The sequence below is a fragment of the Pristis pectinata genome, chromosome 1 (genome assembly GCF_009764475.1).
Source record: "Pristis pectinata isolate sPriPec2 chromosome 1, sPriPec2.1.pri, whole genome shotgun sequence".
Classification (NCBI taxonomy): Eukaryota; Metazoa; Chordata; class Chondrichthyes; order Rhinopristiformes; family Pristidae; genus Pristis; species Pristis pectinata.
Genome location: NC_067405.1, coordinates 39,174,299 through 39,195,551, shown reverse-complemented (window position 1 = coordinate 39,195,551; position 21,253 = coordinate 39,174,299). Strand labels below are relative to the sequence as shown.

Genomic DNA, 21,253 nt, shown 5'->3' with positions numbered 1-21,253 from the left:
TGTTGTAGTACAAGGTACAACAATAAAACAGAGTGCAGAATAAAGTGTCGCAGGACAGATAAGGTGCGGTGCAGGTAGACAGTAAGGTGCAAGGTCACAACGAGGTAGATTTTGAGGTCAAGAGTCCACCTTATTATACTAGGGAACCATTCAATAGTCTTATAACAGCGGGATAGAAGCTGTCCTTGAGCCTGGCTTTCAGGCTTTTGTATTTTCTGCCCGAGGGGAGGAGGGAGAAGAGAGAATGTTCGAGGTGGGTGGGATCTTTGATTATGCTGGCTGCTCTACTGAGGCAGTGAGATTTGTGGACAGTCCATGGAGGGGAGGCTGGTTTCCTTGCTTGTGGTCATGGGCAGAGCAGTTGCCATACCAAACCATGATGCATCCAGATAGATGCTTTCTATGGTGCATCAATAAAAATTAGTGAGGGTCAAGGGGGACATGCCAAATTTCTTTAGCCTCCTGAGGAACTAGAGGTGCTGGTGAGCTTTCTTGTCCAATTTTAACTGGCAACCTGAACAAGGACGTTATTATGGCTTTCCCTATGGAAAGAAAGTCAGTGATTGAGGCGGAAGGGAGAGAAAGTCCATGACTATGGAAAGGGAAAAAAGATCATCCTTCAGGACTAGCAGGAAAAGGGAAGAAGAGGGAGACCATTCCAGCAGATGGTGAGGTAAGCAGAGATTAAGGGCAAAGTCGATACAAAAAAAGGGTGAAAATTTTCCTTAGCAGCCAGGGCCTGGGTTTCTGGTCCTCCTGGCCTTCCAGGAGAGCTGAAAAAGGCATTTACCTTGTAGAATTGGTAATTCTTGCTATCCTTCCACTGTCAAGTTTCCTGACCCATGAGGACATGCACAATAGTTTGAATTATAAATTAGTTCTCAACTGAACTATAACTTAAATGTGTTAATGAAGTACCAGCTTTTGCAATGCAGAACACAATAAATGGTGCTGTAAAAAAGGGAGGAACATACAAGCTGGGGATATGCTTCCCCAGCTTAAATCTTTAGCACTGATTACACAAAGGTAGATGGGAAAATGGGTTGTGAAAAGGACATAAGGAGGCTGCAAAATAATACAGATTGATTAAATGAGTAGGAAAAGATCTATAAATGGACTATAATGTGAGTAAATGTGAAATTGTCCAATTTGACAGGAAAAATGAAAAAGAAGCATATTATCTAAATAGATTGCAGAGCACTTAGACACAGAGGGATCTGGGTGTCCTGGTACATGTTTTGCAGAAGACTATTGTGCAGGAATTGGAATTGGAATTGGATTATTATTGTCACATGTACCGAGGTACAGTGAAAAGCTTGTCTTGTATAACGTTCATACAGATCAATTCATTTCAGAGTGCATTGAGGTAGTACAAGGTAAAACGATAACAGAATGCAGAATAAAGTGTAACAGCTACAGAGAAGGTCAGTGCAGGCAGACAATAAGGTGCAAGGTCAATAACGAGGTAGATTGTGGGGGCAAGAGTCCATCTTATCGTATTAGGGAATCAGTCAATAGTCTTAAAACAGTGGGATAGAAGCTGTCTTTGAGACTGGTGGTACGTGCTTTCAGGCTTTTGTATCTTCTGCCAGATAAGAGAGGGGAGAAGAGAGAATGTCTGGGGTGGGTGGGGTCTTTGATTATGCTGGCTGCAAATGAAGTGAGTGGTGGGGTCCGGGACCCCCTATCTGGGACACCCTGTCTGAGAGGGAGTTGGAGGTAGTACCCTCCCTAAAGCCAGAGTGTACCAGTCTGGGCACTAGGAGAGGCCTGAACTGGAGGAGGACAGACCGAGAGTGGTCAGGTGGGGACAACCGAACATCCATTGTTGTCCAGCACTGGGCACTAAGTACTGGAGAGGAGCTGTTATGCTGCAGTTGTACAAGACGTTAGTGAGGCTGCAGCTGGAGTAGTGTGCACAGTTTTGATCACCCTGTTATAGGAAAGACGGCATTAAGCTGGAAAGATTTACGAGGATGTTGCCAGGACTCGAGGGCCTGAGTTATGGGGAGAGGTTGGGCGAGGCTGGGACTTTATTACTTGGAGTGTAGGAGACTGAGGGGTGACCTTATAGAAGTGAATAAAATCATGAGGGGCATCGATAGGGTGAATGCGCACAGGGTCAGGGAGTCAAAAACTAGAGGGCACAGGTTTAGGGTGAGAGGGGAGAGATTTAAAAGGGACCTGAGGGACAACTTCTTCACACAGAAGGTGGTGGGTATGTGGAACGAGCTGCCAGAGGGAGTGGGTGAGGCAGGTACAGTAACAACATTTAAAAGAAACTTGGACAGGTCCATGGGTAGGAAAGGTTTAGAGGGATATGGGCCAAACGTGGGCAATGGGACGAGCTCAGATGGGCATCTTGATCGACGTGGACCAGTTGGGCCGACGGGCCTGTTTCCATGCTGTATGACTCTGTTACTGAGGCAGCAAGACGTATGGACAGAGTCCATGGAGGGGAAGCATGTTTCTGTGATGTGCTGAGCTGTGTCCACAACTCTCTGCAATTTCTTGCGATCACAGGCAGAACAGTTACCATACCAAGCCGTGATGCATCCAGATAGGATGCTTTCTATGGTACATCGATAAAAATTGGTAAGGGTCGACAGGGACATTCTAAATTTCTTTGGCCTCCTGAGGAAGTAGAGACACTGTTGAGCTTTCTTGGCCGTGGCATCTATGTGGTTGGACCAGGACAGGTTATTGGTGATGTTCACTACTAGGAACTTGGAGCTCTCAACCCTCTGAACCTCAGCACCATTGATCTAGACAGGAGCATATGCACCATCCCCTTACTGAAGTCAATGACCAGCTCTTCTGTTTTGCTGACATTGAGGGAGAGGTTGGTGTCATGACACCATGTTACTAAGCTCCCTTTTTTTTCAAACTTTTCATTAGTTTTCAAATTAATACAGATTAATATATAATCTATGTATTACAATTTCACATTAGTTGCTTCAAGCAACTAAGCTCTCTATCTCCTTCCTGTACTCCAACTCATAGTTATTTGAGACAAGTAATTAGAAAAGCTAACAATGTTATCTCTTATTGTTAGGGAAAATGAATACATACATAGAGAAGCTGTGCTTCAGTTATAAAGGATATCGGGGACACCTCATCTGGATTACTGCACACAATATTGGTCTCCTTATTTAAGGAAGTGTGGCGACTCACCGTCTAGTCGGGCGAACCGGCTCGGCAGTCGGGTCACGCGGCGTCGGAGCGACGAGGCCCAAGATGGCGGCGGGCCTCGTCTTTCCGAGCGACGGGGAGAACCCGCGCACGGGAAAGTCCTGATGACGTAGGACTTACGTCATTGCCGGTTGTTTTGGGCGGGAACATTCTCCCTTAAAGGGCCCGCGCAAGGCGGGAAAATAAACCAGTTCTGTTTGGCAATCCTCCAAGTAGAGTCTTGTTTTATTCCACGGTAGCAACCGCTACAGAAGGATTTTAAAGTAATGGAAGCAGTTCAAAGAAATGAATACAAACATAGGCCAATTATTGGACCAATTCCTGAAAAGGGCAGGCTGTCTTCTGAGGCAAGGGTGGACAAACTAGTCTTATATCTATTGAAGTTTAGAAAAGTGAGAAGCGACTTGACTGAAATGTACATGATCCTGAGAGGTCTAGACAGAATATATATGGAGATGATGTTTCCTCTTCTGGAGGAATCCAAAACTAGTGGTCACTGTTTGAAAATAAGAGGTTACTCATTTAAGACAGAGATGAGGTGACATTTTTTCTCTCAGTGGGTTGTGAGTCTTGGAACTCTTCCTCAAAGTTACTGGAAGTCTTTGAATGTTTGAAGGAAGTGGTAGCTAGATTCTGAAGAAGCGAGAGGATGAAATATTGTGGTTTGATGTTATTCAGTCAGGATGAACACCAAATGGTGAATCTGGCTCAAGAGGCCAAGTGGTGTACTCTTGCTCCTAATTTGCTAGTTTCTGTGCAACACTCCCATCTCCTGCCTCCACCCTCCACCACTCCTCTGTCAGATTAGAAGGTAGATTTCAACCATCACTTATTATTCAGCTAGATTTGTGACCTATCCATGTTAAAGTGACGTGTGTACACACAGGTCCAATTTTGAACCCTAATCTTGCTTCATTTGATTTTTTTCTTATTGTGCATTAATGACTACAGAATGTTTAGTGAGTCTATACATTGTAGCCAGAGACCAAATGTGATATTTCCTGACTCAACTTTCCATTTCATGTTTACATGTTTCTATTATTCTTTTCACTTACGATTTCCTGCCCTTTCTTCCATTGAGTAGTCTGGGTCTCAACTAAGCAGCATATTTCACCTTCTGCCCAAACCATTTTGCTGAGGATCAACCGTAGACATCCTCTAATATTTTCAGAAATTCACTACCCTTCTCCAGGCTACTTGCTAGTGGGAACCTGGTTACTGCTTTCAACATTAGATTCCGCCTCTAGATGTACCATTTACGCTATGAAATATTACTCAAGGCATTCCCATATTTCTCATACTTTCCTTACAAGCTAAAAGGCCACTCAACCCAATGGCTCTCAGAATAATCCCATCTATCCCATTCCCCCACTTATTTCTCTGTAACCTGTTCTCTCTCACATGCCCATTAACTCCCCCCAATTCTCTTACCACCCACCTACACTAGGGGCAAATTACAGCTGCTAATTAACCTACCAACCAGCACAGCTTTGGAATGTATAAGGACCTGGGGGAAAACCATGCAATCACACGGAAGATGTGTGAACTCCACACACATAGCACCAGAGATCAAGACTGAACCCAAGTCAACGAGCTATGAGGCAGCAGCTCTACCTGACACAGCACTGTGCTGTCTATTCAAAGTACACTTGCAGAGATTGAGCTAATGCAACCAGAACATAAGATAAGATAAGATATCTTTATTAGTCACATTTACATCAAAACACACAGTGAAATGCATCTTTTTGCGTAGTGTTCTGGGGGTAGCCCGCAAGTGTCGCCATGCTTCCAGCACCAACATAGCATAACATCATCTTATTCTCCTTCTCACAGGATAATCGAGAAGAAGTTTTCAGATTCCATGTCTCAAGACACAGTCCTAGATGAACTAGAGGGCAGAAACTGCAATCTTTCACCCATTGAGGCAGCTGACCAACAATTACGTGAGAAGGAAGAAAATCAAGAAGACTCAGGAAGCATTAAGGTAATATTGCAAATTATAATTATGGAGAAGCTCATAAATATTATTGTGAACATGATACCTACTCATAACTCTTAATTTTTGGGGGTTTGTCTCTTATGTCACTTGGGCTCATCTGACATGGCTATGCTACTAATGCCAAAACAGTGATGAATGATGGAAAGGTAGATTCAGTGGCAGAGGTTTATCATCGCATTCTCTCATCAATAGCCTGTAAACAGATATCTTAACCCTCATTTCTGAGCAGATATTGAGTGGGCAAACCTGGAGCCAGCAGTGTTTTCATTCAAAAATGGAGTTGGGATCCTATGATATTATCAGTGCCGACTTTAACCATGAGCGGAGCAGTGAAGCCATTATAATTTATAACAGGCTACAACGCGAAGTCGAGCTGCAAAGCTAACAATAGCGCATCCCTTCCAGATGAACTTAACGCATTCTATGCGCGTTTTGAACAGAAGGGAAGTGGATTGTCACCATCCACCCTGACAGCCACCAATGAAGCTAAACCTGTGATCACAGTGGAGGACGTAAAATCAGTCTTCCGGAGAGTGAACACGAGGAAAGCACCTGGCCCAGATGGTGTCCCTGGCCGTGTGCTCAGATCTTGTGCTGATCATCTGGCAGAAGTATTTGTGGACATATTTAACCTCTCCCTGCTTCAAGCTCAGGTTCCCATCTGTTTTAAGAAGACCACCATCATCCCAGTACCAAAGAAAAGCAAGGTAACATGCCTCAATGATTACCGACCAGTGGCTCTAACATCCACCACCATGAAGTGCTTTGAGAGGTTGGTCATGGCACGCATCAACTCTAGCCTACCAGACAACCTGGACCCATGGCAATTCGCCTATCGCCGAAACAGGTCTACAGCGGATGCCATCTCCCTGGCCCTACACTCAGCTCTGGAGCATCTGGACAGTAAAGACACCTATGTTAGACTATTGTTTATTGACTACAGCTCTGCCTTCAATACAATAATCCCAAGTAAGCTTGTCACCAAACTCCAAGACCTAGGACTCAACACCTCCCTCTGTAACTGGATCCTTGACTTTCTAACAAACAGACAGCAATCAGTGAGGATAGGCAGCAATACCTCCGGCAAGATTATTCTCAACACTGGTGCCCCACAAGGCTGCGTCCTCAGCCCTCTACACTAGTCCCTATACACTCTTGACTGTGTGGCCAGATTCTGCTCTAACTCCATCTACAAGTTTGCAGATGATACCACCGTTGTAGGCCGTATCTCAAACAGCGATGAGTCGGAGTACAGGAAAGAGATAGAGAGCTTAGTGACACGGTGACATGACAACAACCTTGCCCTCAATGTCAACAAAACAAAAGAGCTGGTCATTGACTTCAGGAAAGGGGGCGGTGTACATGCACCTATCTACATCAATGGTGCTGAGGTCAAGAAGGTTGAGAGCTTCAAGTTCCTGGGTGTGAACATCACCAACAGCCTGTCCTGGTCAAATCACGTAGAAGCCACAGCCAAGAAAGCTCACCAGTGCCTCTACTTCCTCAGGAGGCTAAAGAAATTTGGTTTGTCCCCTTTGACTCTCACCAACTTTTACAGATGCACCATAGAAAGCATCCTATCTGGATGTATCACGGCTTGGTACAGCAACTGCTCTGCCCAGGACCACAAGAAACTTCAGAGAGTTGTGGGCACAGCCCAGTGCATCACAGACACCAGCCTCCCCTCCTTGGACTCTGTCTTTACCTCTCGCTGTCTTGGTGAAGCAGCCAGCATAATCAAAGACCCTGCCCACATGGGACATTCTCTCTTCTCTCCTCTTCCATCAGGTAGAAGATACAGGAGCCTGAAGGCACGTACTACCAGACTTAAGGACAGCTTCTACCCCACTATGATAAGACTATTGAACAGTTCCCTTATACAATGAGATGGATTATGACCACACGATCTACCTTGTTGTGACCTCGCACCTTATTGCACTGCACTTTCTCTGTAGCTGTGACACTTTACTCTGTACTGTTATTGTTTTTACCTGTACTACATCAATGTACTCTGTATTGACTCAATGTAACTGCACTGTGTAATGAATTGACCTGTACAATCAGTTTGTAAGACAAGCTTTTCACTGTACCTTGGTAAAAGTGACAATAATAAACCAATATCAATACCAATACCAATCAGATGAAGACAGTGGGAAGAGAATCCCATGCCAGAAGGATGCATTTATGTTTTTTTTATATTTTTGGATCCAAGGGAGATGTTTATTCAGGTCTCATGAGGTTTTGGACCTCCTTTATCCCATGTTCCACCTTCATGTTGGTTCTCACCAGCAGTTTTATTGTCACCTCAAGTTGTGCTCCAGTGTGTCAGCCAACTAAATTTATGACTATTAAGAGCTGCTATATATCAAGAGAAAAGAAAAATGCTGGATTTATGTTGTACTTTTCATATCTCCAGGGCAAAGTGTTTCATAGTTAATTAAGCCCTATTGAATTTTAGTGACTGTGGTGAAGCAGGAAGCCGCAACTGTCTGTTGGGACGTAGCATCTGAGACAACTGCTGAGATCATCTGTCATGGTGCTGTTTTTTGATAAAGAAATGTTCACCAAAACACCAGAGGAACTCCAGTGCTCCTCCTTGAAACATAGCGTTTACCTATTACATCTATCTGAGTCATGAGTTCTCAATTTAACATCCCATCTGAAAGATAGCACTTCTAACATTGCTGTAGCCCAATCACACCACAGCCAGAGAAACAAAGGACTGCAGATGCTGGAATCTAGATGAAAAACTCTATGATGCTGGAGGAACTCAGCAGGCCAGGAAGCACCTGTGGAGAAAAGCAGGTGGTCAACGGTCAGGGACCTTCCTCAGGACTGAAGTTAGGAAAAGGGGAAGCCCAATATATAGGAGGGAAAAGCAGAGCAGTGATAGCTGGACAAAAGATGGGAGGCGGGGTGGGCACAGGGTGGTGATAGGTAGATGCAGAAATGAGATAGTAATAAGCGGGTGCGGGGGAAGAGGGGAGAGCAGATCCACGGGGGGATGGGTTGAAGGTAAGAAGAGAGAGAAAAAAAGGTAGAAAAGGGAAGAAGCATGTTGGGGGGGCTGTGGGGAAGGGGGGTGGGGATTACCTAAAGTGGGAGAATTCAATATTCATGCTGTTAGGCTGCAAGGTTCCAAGATGGAAAATGAGGTGCTGTTCCTCCAGTTTGCTTTGGAATTCTCCTGGCAGTGGAGGAGGCTCAGGACTGTCATATCAGTGATAGTATGGGAGGGGGAGTTGAAGTGACTGACAACAGGGAGATGCCATTGGTCTCGGCAATGTAAAGGAGGCCACAGTTGGAGCACCGAATGCAGTACATGATATTAAGGGAGGTGCAGGTGAATCTCTGTCTCACCTGAAATGACTGTTTGGGTCCCTGGATGGAGGAGATGGAGGTGGTGTAGGGGCAGGTGTTGCACCTATGGCAGGGGCAGTGGAAAGTTCCCAGGGTGGGAGTGGGATGGGTGGGGGAGGGGGGGAGGAGTGAACCAGACAGTTGTGTAGAGAGCGGTCCCTGTGAAGTGCAGAAAGGGGTATGGAGGGGAAGATATGCTCGGTAGTCGCATCCCATTGGAGATGGCGGAAGTGGCGGAGAATGATGTGTTGGTTGTGCTGCCTGCTCTTCTCCATGGATGCTGCCGGGCCTACTGAGTTCCTCCAGCATCATCGTGTGTTTCGCACCATAAGCCACCTTGGAGAAATTTTTCCACTTCTGGAAGTGGTGGTCAGAACACATTTCCACCAAATTTTTAATATTATTACCACCTAATTCATCTGCCACATAATTAATTCAGTGCAATCAACATGCAAACAGTGAGTCCAGAGAATACATAAACTAAACTTAGAATGGTATGAAGAAGATTATCATGGCCCCTGCACAAGGATGGCACACAAACCTATGAGGCATTTAAGAAAAAGTACAAAGGGAAACAAGAGATGGCAACCCACGTTAGCCATACAGAATGGGTATCTGAACCACAATTACAGAAATTACTTACAATATCTGATATCACTCTTTCTTGCATGTTCATCTGCTGCACAGTACATGCCTAGGCAATGATCTCTATGTTTTACTGAGCACGAAGAATTTCAAGGCTCAGAAGTTTTTACTGGCTTTGAAAACAGGAATTACTTGTAAATGACTTTTAAGTTTATCTTAATATCATGGTTAATGCTGCTTTATCTTTAGGGATAACTCATCTCAGCGTAAATCAGTTCATACCAAATTGTCAATCATTATTGTTATGGGGTGTTTGGAAATTGCTATGTACTTAGCCAGGCCATTTCATATTTATGTCCAAGAGCAAGAGGGATACTATTCCCTCTTAAGTTAATATAGTTGCCCACTGACTGAATGTCAGATGAGTAAAGTAATGGCCTCCCATTCCTGATCTACAATGGAAATTGAATTTATAATTATATGGAAACCTGAAAACTTCGGAAAAGAGGGGATTAAAAAAGACAGTGCAAGGTGCTTTGCTCTCCAGTTACTGTATGTTCTCTATAAATGGTAGGTTGTCGTTTGTCAGGCTGGAAGTTGCATTCCAGGAATTAACAAGCCCTAAAGTACCATTAAAGCAACAGTCATTAATACTACAACTACAATCTGCTTTTATTGCAGATTTCCAGCATCTAAAGTTTTTTTTTATTTCATGTACAGTCATTAACCTCAGATGCCTCTGAGATTTTTGTAATTTCAGCTATAACTGTTAGTCATGGTTCCTTCACAACAGCATCTTAGTAACTTCCTGCAAGTAGTTAATTGTTTTATTAGCATTTAGTATTCAGACTAACTACACTTTATTTTTAACAACTCAGCTGAAATAGAGAACCTGCTTCAGTAAAGGAATTTAAAGCTAGCACTTACTATCCTTGTCCTTATTGAACTGGAGTTTTCAAATTTGTTTATACACTTCACACAGGTAGTGGATGAAAATCAGTTATCTTAGGCCATTGTACATCTTCTAGCAACTGTCATTGAGTAGTTATCCTCATCCACATGGGACCAAAGTCTCCTGCCCAACCTTTTCAATGAAAGTAATACATGGAATAGAAAGATTAAAAACTAAAGAAATAGATTAAGTTGCAAAGGTGTTAACGATGAGACTCTCCATTTTTAATATGAAAGAGTTGTTAACATTTGCAGATATAATGAGAATATTACAGGCAGTTCCAAAAATATTCATGAATTTTTTTCTCTGGTGTAATATGTTCAGTCAGGGACTCCTGAAATTGGTATTAGACGGCAGCGGGATAGAAATACGCCATCTCAGCTTCAGATGGAGGCTATGACATTGGGTACTGAAACAAATCAGCAAATGATGCAGCTTGCCATGCCAGTCAACCGAATAAGGTAAGTGCTATAGATTATTACTGAATAATAAGATACCAACTAGAAAGTATGATTTTAAAAATCTAAATTACCACATTTTGTTCCTGGCAAGATCTTGGCTAATATATTTTCAGATCAATGGCAGCATTTTGGTGTAACTGAAAATGACTTCACATGTTCTGGTATGGAGGAAGATGTGAGTATCCTCCTGTATGAAACGTTGTGTTGGGTTTTAAGAGCCCAAATGCTTCCAAAGGTAACTTTTGAACACAGGGAAACTTCCAAAAATTTTAACTGAAATTTAGTACTGTGATGCACTATATACCTGTTTCATAAAATGTGTATTGGAGACCAAAGGCAAAAACATAAAAGAATGTCTGATGTTCTACTGCAAGAATCTTATCCTCCTCTGAAATCAGCAAAGAAGATAAAAGAAATGACTGCTAATGACAGAATTTTGCTTTGGGCTAGAGAAGTGGAAACTTGGCAAAACAAGGTTCTGCATCAAATGTACATAAAAGCATATTTAAAATGCACTTTTTCCATTGATATCAGCAGTAGTAATTTACTCCATAATAATCTGATATGTAATAATATAACTCAAATACGATGAATCAGAGTACAGGAAGGAGACAGAGAGCTTGGTAACATGGTGTCATGACAACAACTTTTCCCTCAATGTCAGCAAAACAAAAGAGCTGGTCATTGACTTTAGGAAGGGGGGCAGTGCGCATGCTCCTGTCTACATCAATGGTGCTGAGGTTGAGAGGGTTGAAAGCTTCAAGTTCCTTGGAGTAAACATCACCAATAGCCTGTCCTGGCCCAACCATATAGATGCCATGGCCAAGAAAGCTCACCAGCATCTACTTCCTCAGGAGGCTAAAGAAATTTGGCACATCTAATTTTTATTGATGCACCACAGAAAGCATTCTATCTGGATGCAATCCTGCTTGGTATGGCAACTGCTCTGCCATGACCACAGGAAACTGCAGAGAGTTGTGGACACAGCTCAGCATGTCATGGAAACCAGCCTCTCCTCCATGGACTCTGTCTATACCTCTCACTGCTCACTAAAGCAGCCAGCATAATCAAAGACCCCACCCACCCTGGACATTCTCTCTTCTCCCTCCTCCCATTGGGCAGAAGATACAAAAGCCTGAAAGCATATACCATCAGGCTCAAGGGCAGTTTTTATTCTGCTGTTATAAGACTGTTGAATGGTTCCCTAGTACGATAAGATGGACACTTGACCTCACGATCTACCTCGTTATGACCTTGCACCTTATTGTCTACCTGCACTGCACTTTTTCTATAGCTGCTACACTCGATTCTGCATTCTGTTATTGTTTTAACTTGTACTACCTCAATGCACACTGTAATGAATTGATCTGTTTGAACGGTATAGAAGTTTTACATTGTACCTCAGTACATGTGACAAAAGTATTCCAATTCCAATTCTAATACCAGGTGTATCAGAATCAGCATTTAACTTAGGAAGATACTAGGGACCTGGCATTTCAATGTTTACTTATAGAGGGCAAATTCTGAACTCCAGCAAAAATAAATAATTGACTTGTAAGATATAAGCTTAGCGCCCAGTTAGCAATAAATTATCCTCCTGATTTGAATAGTTACTAGAATATAGGAAATTTGCTTAGATAGGTCAAAAACTTCAAATATCACTATTGTTCTTAAATATCTGCAACTCACCATTAACTGCAAGACCTTCCATTCATTTATCATTAATATAACAGAAATTCCACAATGTGCTTCACTGAAGCATAGTAATAAAAAGGCTTACAAAGAGATGTTAGGGAGCATGGCCAAAAGTAGCAGGTTTTAAGGAGAATCCTAAAGAAAGAAAAAGGGAAGAGGTTATGCTAAGGGTGAATTCAAAGTCTTAAGTCATGAGAGTGAAAGACTCAGTTGTCCATTGATTAAATTTGGGGATGAGCAAGATGCCAGAAGTAGAGGAATGCAGATATGTCAGAGGATCATGGGGCTGAAGAGAATTTCACAGATAGGGAAAGACGCAGCCATGGAGGGCTATGAAATTGGAATTTTAAAATGGAGACAATGAGCTGGATCATACCGCTTGCTAGCCAGTGGGTCTGTAAAACACTAGCATCTGGCTGCAGTGTATGGCCCAGTTTATTCCTAACTTATGCACCAGTGCATCTGACTTCTACTTCACTGCTGGGTATAGCACTGAGTGGCAAAGCTCAGCCACACTGAGGGCTGCATGCACTTCACATCTGGCCTCTTGGCTCTACATCAGTCATGGCTGGTGTATGTAATGAGATCCCATTCAGTTAAATTAGGTATGAAAAGTAAATAAAGGTAAATTTTTTTTGCTTCATTATACTTAATCACAATGTTTTTAATTACTTTCTATTGCTTAAACATTTTTAAGTAAATTTATTATTTTTAGTTTTTTAATTAATTTTTTTATCAATTTGAATTGTATTTATCAGAAATATTTAGAAACATTTCTCCAGGTCTTTGACAGCAGCAAGCTGTCAAAAGGCCATCAAGCTCATGCAGGGGCAAGGCCTCAGGATCCACTGCCTCACAAACAGTTCCACTTCACAGGACAGCCACAGCAGTGAGGCCTGAAACTCAACTGGAGCATCGAGCTGTTGAGCCCAGTTTAACTGGAAGCCAATAAGCATCACAAATGGGCAGTGCAACAAGAATAAATAGAGAATTATATTGTTAAGTAGATATATATTATACTTTTTTTTACCAGTTGCACTGTATCACTCACTAGTGCACTATATTCTGTAGTAAGAGAACTCAGTAAACCATTCATTAAAGCATATGGCAAAAAGATGGAAAAATAAACATATAGTTGAGCTGTAAATCAGAGTCTGAAACTGTAAGCAACAAGTAGTGCTCTGGAAGCCAATCAAGACATAACATTGTGGCAGTGGTTAAGTAAGTGGAAAAAGAAATTATATTGTACAAAGATTCGGGTGCTGAATTTGAATGAAAATCATTATCTTGTTCTGATAGTCTGTGCCATCTGCATATGCGTGAAAAATGGTTGTGATCATTGGACAATTTCAAACCTACAATGGATTGGGAAGCCAATGACACTGAAGGATTCAGAAAATATAAGTTCAAATATAAACTAACATTCAGCAGTTTTCTGAAAGGCATGTAATAAAGACAAGACAAGCTATTTTATGTGAGCAAAACAGAAAGGACTGTCTTTTTAATTGTTGGAAAATAAATAAGAATGCAAGTAAAAGTTGATGTTTTCTTTGGAAAACTTGTTACATACCTTAATACAGTACCAAAACATGAAACAAGAAACAGGTGAGGCTGTCAATGATTTTTTAATATACAACCTAGCAATATACCCGGTAACTGCAGATCTAAGGAGACGGAGAAAGGTTAATTGAGCAACTCGTTTGAAATAAACATTCAAGCTACTAAATGCCAGAAAGTACAAGATAACTAAGTAAAATAGCACAAGACCATGAAGAAGTAAGATAACAAACTGCAGATATACAAGTAAGAGGAAGCTAACACTAAAACAGTATAACAACCATGCTAAATCATCACCTGTGTTGTGGTGAGGACCAGCAGTGCATGTAAATATTAAATTATGAAAAAATGCCCAAGAAGGTATATCACGGTCAACAGATGAGAGGAAACCAAATCTCCGACCTGCACCAGAGCTGTTAGAACAGGAAGTGTTAGCAATAGCACCAGCAACGTTAGCCAGTGAGTGAAATTTCTGCAGCAACAGAAATAACTAAATTTGTATCAACAAAACAATGCACCTGCTGATCACAGACAGAATGACTACAGTCAACAAAATGAACGTGGACTATTTTTCTGCTTTAACAATATATTGAGAGTAGATTATTTTTCAGCAAGAATATTAGAATTAAGTTATAATAGATCATCCAAGTAATAGTTAAAATTTAAAAAAATCTGTTTTATTTTAAAAGAAGAAAAAGGGATGTTAAATCTTGAAAGGATAAAAAGAGAATGATATTGTATGGTTACATATACTGCTCTCTACTTGCAGAGCACAAATTATGATGCTGGAAGAATAAACATGTTATGACCCACAGACCTGAGTACAGAAATCTAATTATAAATTATTACTCTGGTTAAAAAAAAACTTAACACTGGTTAGGACAAAGACAGCAAAGTACCAGAATTTTGGATGTTTTCACATTCACAGAGCATAGAATATGAGGTGTTGGGGTGAGATGGGTGGTTAGGAGAAGTGTTCAGGGGTTGGAATCAACCAGGAATGTGCTAAAATAGTCAAGTCTAGTGACATCAAGGCTAATTGAGGTTTCAGCAACAGATGTGCTCAGTAAAGAAAGGAGTCAGGTGATATTACCACATGCAAGTTGGAGGTTCTAATGATGGCACGGAAGTGAGATTCATAATTGGTGGTGAATGCTCCAGTTTAGTTCCAGACAGTTGCCAGAAAAGAAGATGTGAGTTGATGGCTGGGGAACAGAGTTAGTGACAGGGACAAAAGACAGTGGCTATTGGATTCATTATAGCTATTATATTTGTGCTCATTGGAATTCAGCAAATTGAATATTAGTAACTGATTTTGAAAATCAACGAAATTGAGTGCAGGTTTTCAGAGTGGCTGGATTGGGCTTCCTGTGAAACTGCTTTATTTTGAGACCACGCATATTTGCATATCAGTGTTTTGAATATGGGGCTAGAGTGGGTGTCATCAAAGCGTAAAGCACTTTTTAGAAGAACAACCTGAAGGAAGAGTACATGGTTAATGGCAGGATTCTTAGCAGTGTGGAGGAACAGAGAGTTCTTGGGGTCCAAGTACATAGATCCCTCAAAGTTGCCTCACAAGTGGATAGAACAGTTAAGAAGGCATATGGTGTACTGGCCTTCATTAGCCAGGGGATTGAGTTCAAGAGCCGAGAGGTAATGTTGCAGCTCCATAAGACTCTGGTTAGATCACATTTGGAATATTGTGTTCAGTTCTGGTCACCACATTATAGGAAGGATGTGGAAGATTTGGAGAGGGTGCAGAGAGATTTACAAGGATGCTACCTGGGTTGAAGAGCATGTCTTATGAGGAGAGGTTGAGTGAGTTAGGGCTTTTCTCTTTGGAGTGATGGAGGATAAGAGGAGACTTGATAGAGGTATATAAGATTATGAGAGGCATAGATGGAATGTACAGCCAGCATCTTTTGCCCAGGGTGGCAATGGCCAATACTAGAGGTCACCTGTTTAAGGTGTGTGGAGGAAAATTCAGGGGAGATGTCAGAGGTGGTTTTTTTTTTACACAGAGTGGTGGATGCCTGGAGTGCACTGCCGGGGGTGGTGGTAGGGGCCAATATGATAGGGTCATTTAAAAGTCTATTAGATAGGCACATGGACGAAAGAAAAATAGAGGATTATGGGTGGTGAAGTAGAGAGGGGGATAGATTGAATGGGGATAGGTCGGCACAACATCGTGGGCTGAATGGCCCGTACTGTGCTGTACTGTTCTATGTTCTAATTGGTTGAAATTTTGGGTGTATCGCTTACACTATTGGATTCAGACAATTTAGAGATAGTGGACAGGGTCAAAAGAGGTGATTGTGAAGTTGCACTGGGTAACATCAGGATACATGTGGAAACATACCGTGTTTTTGGATAATATTGCCAGCAGGCAGCATGTAAATGAAAAATAAGAGGGGCCCAAAGATGGATCCCTAGAGGACATAAGCAGTGATGATAATAACTTGGGAAGGTAATCTACTCCTGGTGATTCTCTGACTATAACTAAATAAATAAGAATGAACCCAGGCAAAAGTGCTCTAGCTGAATATGATGATGGTGGAGAGGCATTGGAGAAGGAGGATAGTTTGGTCAACCATGTCAAAATTAAAGATAGATTGTGAAGGATAAGGAGCAAGGAGGAATAATCTAACTTTGTCACAATCATTGACAGTGTTATTAATGATATTTATTAAACTGTTTCAAGACTGAGGAAGTGACAGAAAACTCAAGGATTCAGAGAAGAAGTTAAAGGATAATTTGCAACTGCAGCAAAAGAAGTTATCAAATAGTTTACAATGCTCCAACATAAATATATGAACAGCACTGCAACATTAGATGGCAGTGGGGTGATGGTTCCACTGGAGGAGGTCCATCAAAGAAGGATAACTTATATTATGTTAGATGAAGACCATCCTCCATTAGAAGCAAGATACACAGACGTGGGTGGATGTGTGAGGCTGTCAGGTTCTCAAGCAGCTGGTTGGACCTGTGTTTTCTGACCTCCTTCTAAGGAATGCCTTTTATCACCCATAGTTGCTGACTATATACTTTTACAGACTCAGGAATGGAGGTCACAAGTGGGCTTCTTAAGCTGTTGGTGATATCCCTGAGAACATTGAGACATGTATTTTTAAGTGCAGCTGATTCACTTTTCAGTAAAACAGACATTGCAATATATTTCCTGGCAAATTGCGTAACCATGTTTATTTGTATTAATAGTTCATGCCCAGTAGGTGCTTTTTATTAATGGAACAGTTTACATGAAAAAAATCTTGAGCAAATATTTTTGTTAAGCACGAGACATGCATAATTTTGGCAAGTGTAATTGTTGATCAATTTCTCCTTTTTGCAGCATTCCTATTAATTCACTCTGTCTTTATCTGTGTTACTTTCACTCTGCTGTATGACTGAAGGGTAGGATATGTGTGTTTTTGGATTGAGAGTGTGGAGAAAAAAATGTTTTTATCAGCTTTTATACTTTTAGTATGGAAAGTACCTATGTGAAAAATTGAAGAGTGAATAAGTTTCTAGAGGTAATCTGATATAGAAAGGACAAAAGGAAAAAAACACACTTGAAAGTGCTGGCCTTAGGTCAGTCAAAGCACACTCACCTCTTATTCAGATGGTTATACATTTTCAATCCCCAGACATTCGAGCATCTAATCTCAGCTACAATTCCATAACAATGAGGGAATATATGCTATCAGAAATATCAGAGCTATAAGAGGGCAGTAAAGAAATTGAATGTCGGGACCATGATCCTGATTAACCTGCTCCAATTCCACCCAGTGCAAACAGCACAACACATTTGTGCTGCCTGCTTATTACAATAATTTCAATAGTCAGCCTTGCTGTGAATGGCTTAACATCTCAGCAGAGGCCTAATTCTTTAAATGGTTAGCATCAGTTCAAATTGGTATGCTTTGCTTAAAGGTTGTAGACTTAAAGTAATGAAAAGATAGTGATGATGCAGAGGTTATGTTATTAAACTAGTAATCTAGAGGCCTGGATTAACATGGAACAACAACTAACCATTGTAATTATGACCCCAAAAAACTACTACAGAATTCATGCTAAAGCCCATGCAGTTTACTAATGCCCTTTAGGAGAGGAAACTTGCCATCCTAACCCGCTATGGCCTATTTGTGACTCCAGACTCACCCACTGTGGTTGAGTTTTAACTGCCCTTGGAAATGGCCTAACAAGCTACTCAGTTGTAGGTGGTTCCTCACTGCATTCTCAAGGGGCAATTGAGCATTTGTTTTACAGGTGCTGTCTATGGGTACATTTGTAGTCAATGAATAACTTCTGGCATCCAATAACCATGATAGTACAGTGTACTGCTACGCAACTAGAGCAGCCTGACTGTTGACAAAATTCTGGTCATTGACCTGCATGTTGTATTATGTAGGGTCCTATATCAGCTGGGGAAGAGAAATCCTGGAGGTACAAGAGACCAGATACTGGAATCTGGAGCAAAAAACAAACTGCTGGAGAAACTCAGCAGGTCAGGTAGCATCTGTGAGCGAAATGGACAGTCGACATTTCAGGTCGAGACCCTTCATCTGGATTGATGAAAGGTCTTGACCCAAAATGTTGACTGTCCATTTCCCTCCACAGATTCTGCCTGACCCACTGAGTTCCTCTACCAGTTTGCTTTTTTGCTGGGGAAGACAAATCCTTACTGGTTGTGATTCCTCTCCAAGCTTACATGCAGTACCCTACAATAGCATCCCACTTTATGGGAAGTTTGTCATCCTTGCAACACCAAATGCTTGCTCTGTCAAGAGTGAAAATAATTTATTCAAATCCATCAGAATGAAGTGCATGAGTGAATGCAGCAGTGAATGTTACAAATTGTTAGAGAATATCTCCAGCTCTTCTCTGGAAAGAGCCTAGCACATACAATTCATCGTCATAGCAACCTTAACAGCCACTGACAAGCACTCCTCATCCTGTTCTGAGCTTTGTACAAAATGGTGAAATTAGTAGAATATTCCAGGGAAGATGACTTTACTAAATTCCAGATGCTTTATCTAAATTTTTTCCTCATAGAGACTCTCGTAGAAGAGTTGCTTCCCATGCACTCTAGGTAGATACGTCATAAATTCATAGTCATACAGCACAGAAACAGACTCTTCGGCCAACGACGTCCATGCTGACCATCAAGTACCTATCTATACTATCCCGTTTACCAGCACTTAGTCAGTAGCCTGCTGTGTCTTGGTAATTCAAGTGCTCATCCAGATACTTGTTAAATGTTGTGGGAGAAACTGTTTCCACCACCTGTCCTGGCAGTGCATTCCAAATTGCAACCACCCTCTAAATGAGAAAAGATTTCCACATCCCCTCTAACCATCACACTCCTCATCTTAAACCTGTGCCTTCATGTTTCAGACATCTCTGTGTCTCTGTTATGGGGAAAAGTTTGTCACTATCCACCCTATTTATGCCCCTTAAAAATTGTGTACAACTCAATCAGGTCCCTCTTCAGCTTCCTCTGCTCCATAGTAAATAAACCCAGCCTATCCAGTCTCTCCTCATTACTGAAATGTTCAATCCCAGTAACATATCGATAAATCTCCGCTGCACCCTCTCCAGTGCAATCACTTCTCTCATTCATGACCAGGTCTGCACACACTATTTTAGCTGTTGCCTACCAAAGTTTTATAAAGTTGTATCATAACCTCCATGCTCATATATTCAGTATCCTGAATTCCTTCTTCACCACCTTATCTATGTGTGCCACTTTTAGGGATTTATGGACTTGCAAACTAAGATCCTCCTGTTCGTCACTAATCTCTAGGCCATCATCAATTTATTTTGTTACCTCTTCAAAAAGCTCAGTCAGACAGGATCTCCCACCAAGTTGCTGTTGACTATCCCTGACCAATCCCTGCCTTTCTAACTGTAGATTAATCCTGTCCTTCAGAGTTTTTTTCCAATAACTTCCCTAACATTGACGTTAGGCTCACTGGCATGTAATTACCGGGCTTACCCCTGCTGTCCTTCTTTAATAAAGATATCACATCTGGCACCTCAACTGCCAGCAAAGATTTAAAGATCTCTGTCAAGGCCTCAACAATTCTCCCATCTTGCCTCCCATGACAGCTTGGAATACATCTCATCAGGGGATTTATCTACTTTAAGCCCACAAGATATTTAATGTATCCTCCTTTTTAACGTTAACTTGCTCTAGAATATACCTGTCTCCTTCCCTGTCTTCCACTGTGAACCCTTGTCCCACCATCTCTTCTCACTGCTTGTCTTGATTCGCACATCTCCTGGCCATTCTTAGTTATGCGGCACACCAAAGGACTGTCACTAATGCATCCATGCTGGGTGCAACTGTCTTCTACAGAAATTTGAAACCATGATAAGGTTTTTCAACACCTGACAAACTACACCCTGCAGACTTTAACATTTTTAAGAAAGTCTAGAAAAGTACCAAGTAGTCATTCAATAAAAGCTAAAGGCAGTAGAAACAAATTAACAACCAGGCCATATGCAGGTAACATAATTTAAAGGTTTGAGGTGAGTGATGGAGAAGGCTTTCCTGTTGGTGAATCACACAAGACATTAGTTGGTTCAATGTGCTCTAGTTTTGCAACTCTGAGATCAAATTGGCATTGTACCCTGATGAATCTCATAATCTACCTTCCCTGCTTGTGTTGAATGGGCATTGATGTGTATATGGTAATACCCTTCTCAGTGGTAGGTGTGACCCATGCTACAAATGTCCATTAATAACAAATTTTGAACCAATTTGGCACCAATTTGGCATCTGTTGTGCCCAAGCAATAAGCATCAAGCTGCCAAATTTTGTGGCCACAGTCTTATCAGCGAGAAATTAAATCAAAGCCCTCAGACCCCAAGTTCATCTCAGGTAAACATAAAAAATTCTAATATAATATTTGAAGAATAACAGAGGATATGTGCAGGATAACATTTGTCCCTGAAGCAATACCACTGCAGGAAATTATCTAGTCATTCAACAATATGCTGTTGAAGAATTGGTATGCACACATAGGCTGAGTAACTTCCCTTAGGTCATAACAGAGTACACTTCATTTGTGTTTCATTGACTCTCTAATTCTTTAGGACATCCTGAGGTTGTGATAGCTGTTATATAGGAGTATTAGAAGAGGAGTAGACCATTAAGACCCTTAAGCCTTCGCTGCCATTCAGTTTGATTATGGGTAAGTCTACCTAGAGCCCCCACACCTCATCTCCCGATACACTTACCAAACAAAAATCTATCACTTTCAGACTGGAAAATTTCAGTTGTTACTTTATCCACAACCTTTTGGGGAGTGGGTTCCAAATTTCAAGTAATGTTTATAATCAAGAGGTGTTCCTTGGTTTTACTACTAAACAGTCTGGACTACCACAATATAGTTTTGTTGTATATACTCCAAAAAAATCTCATTATTATTTTAAACATGTTGATCCATT

The 21,253-nt window shown here is 41.4% G+C and overlaps 1 protein-coding gene and 1 non-coding gene across 5 annotated transcripts in view; both read left to right on the top strand.

Annotated features, from left to right (window-relative positions):
* The window catches only part of c1h7orf57 (chromosome 1 C7orf57 homolog), a 65,183-nt gene that overhangs the window by 28,962 nt on the left and 14,968 nt on the right, over positions 1 to 21,253 (top strand). For all 4 annotated transcript variants that reach the window (XM_052024649.1, XM_052024668.1, XM_052024660.1 and 1 more), the window contains 2 exons: positions 5,026 to 5,176; positions 10,413 to 10,549. In XM_052024649.1, coding sequence (XP_051880609.1) covers positions 5,026 to 5,176; positions 10,413 to 10,549 — 288 coding nt within the window. The remainder of the gene's footprint in view (positions 1 to 5,025; positions 5,177 to 10,412; positions 10,550 to 21,253) is intronic.
* Positions 9,010 to 9,114, top strand: LOC127578977 (U6 spliceosomal RNA). The gene has a single exon (XR_007957612.1). It is a non-coding gene; the product is annotated as a U6 spliceosomal RNA (small nuclear RNA).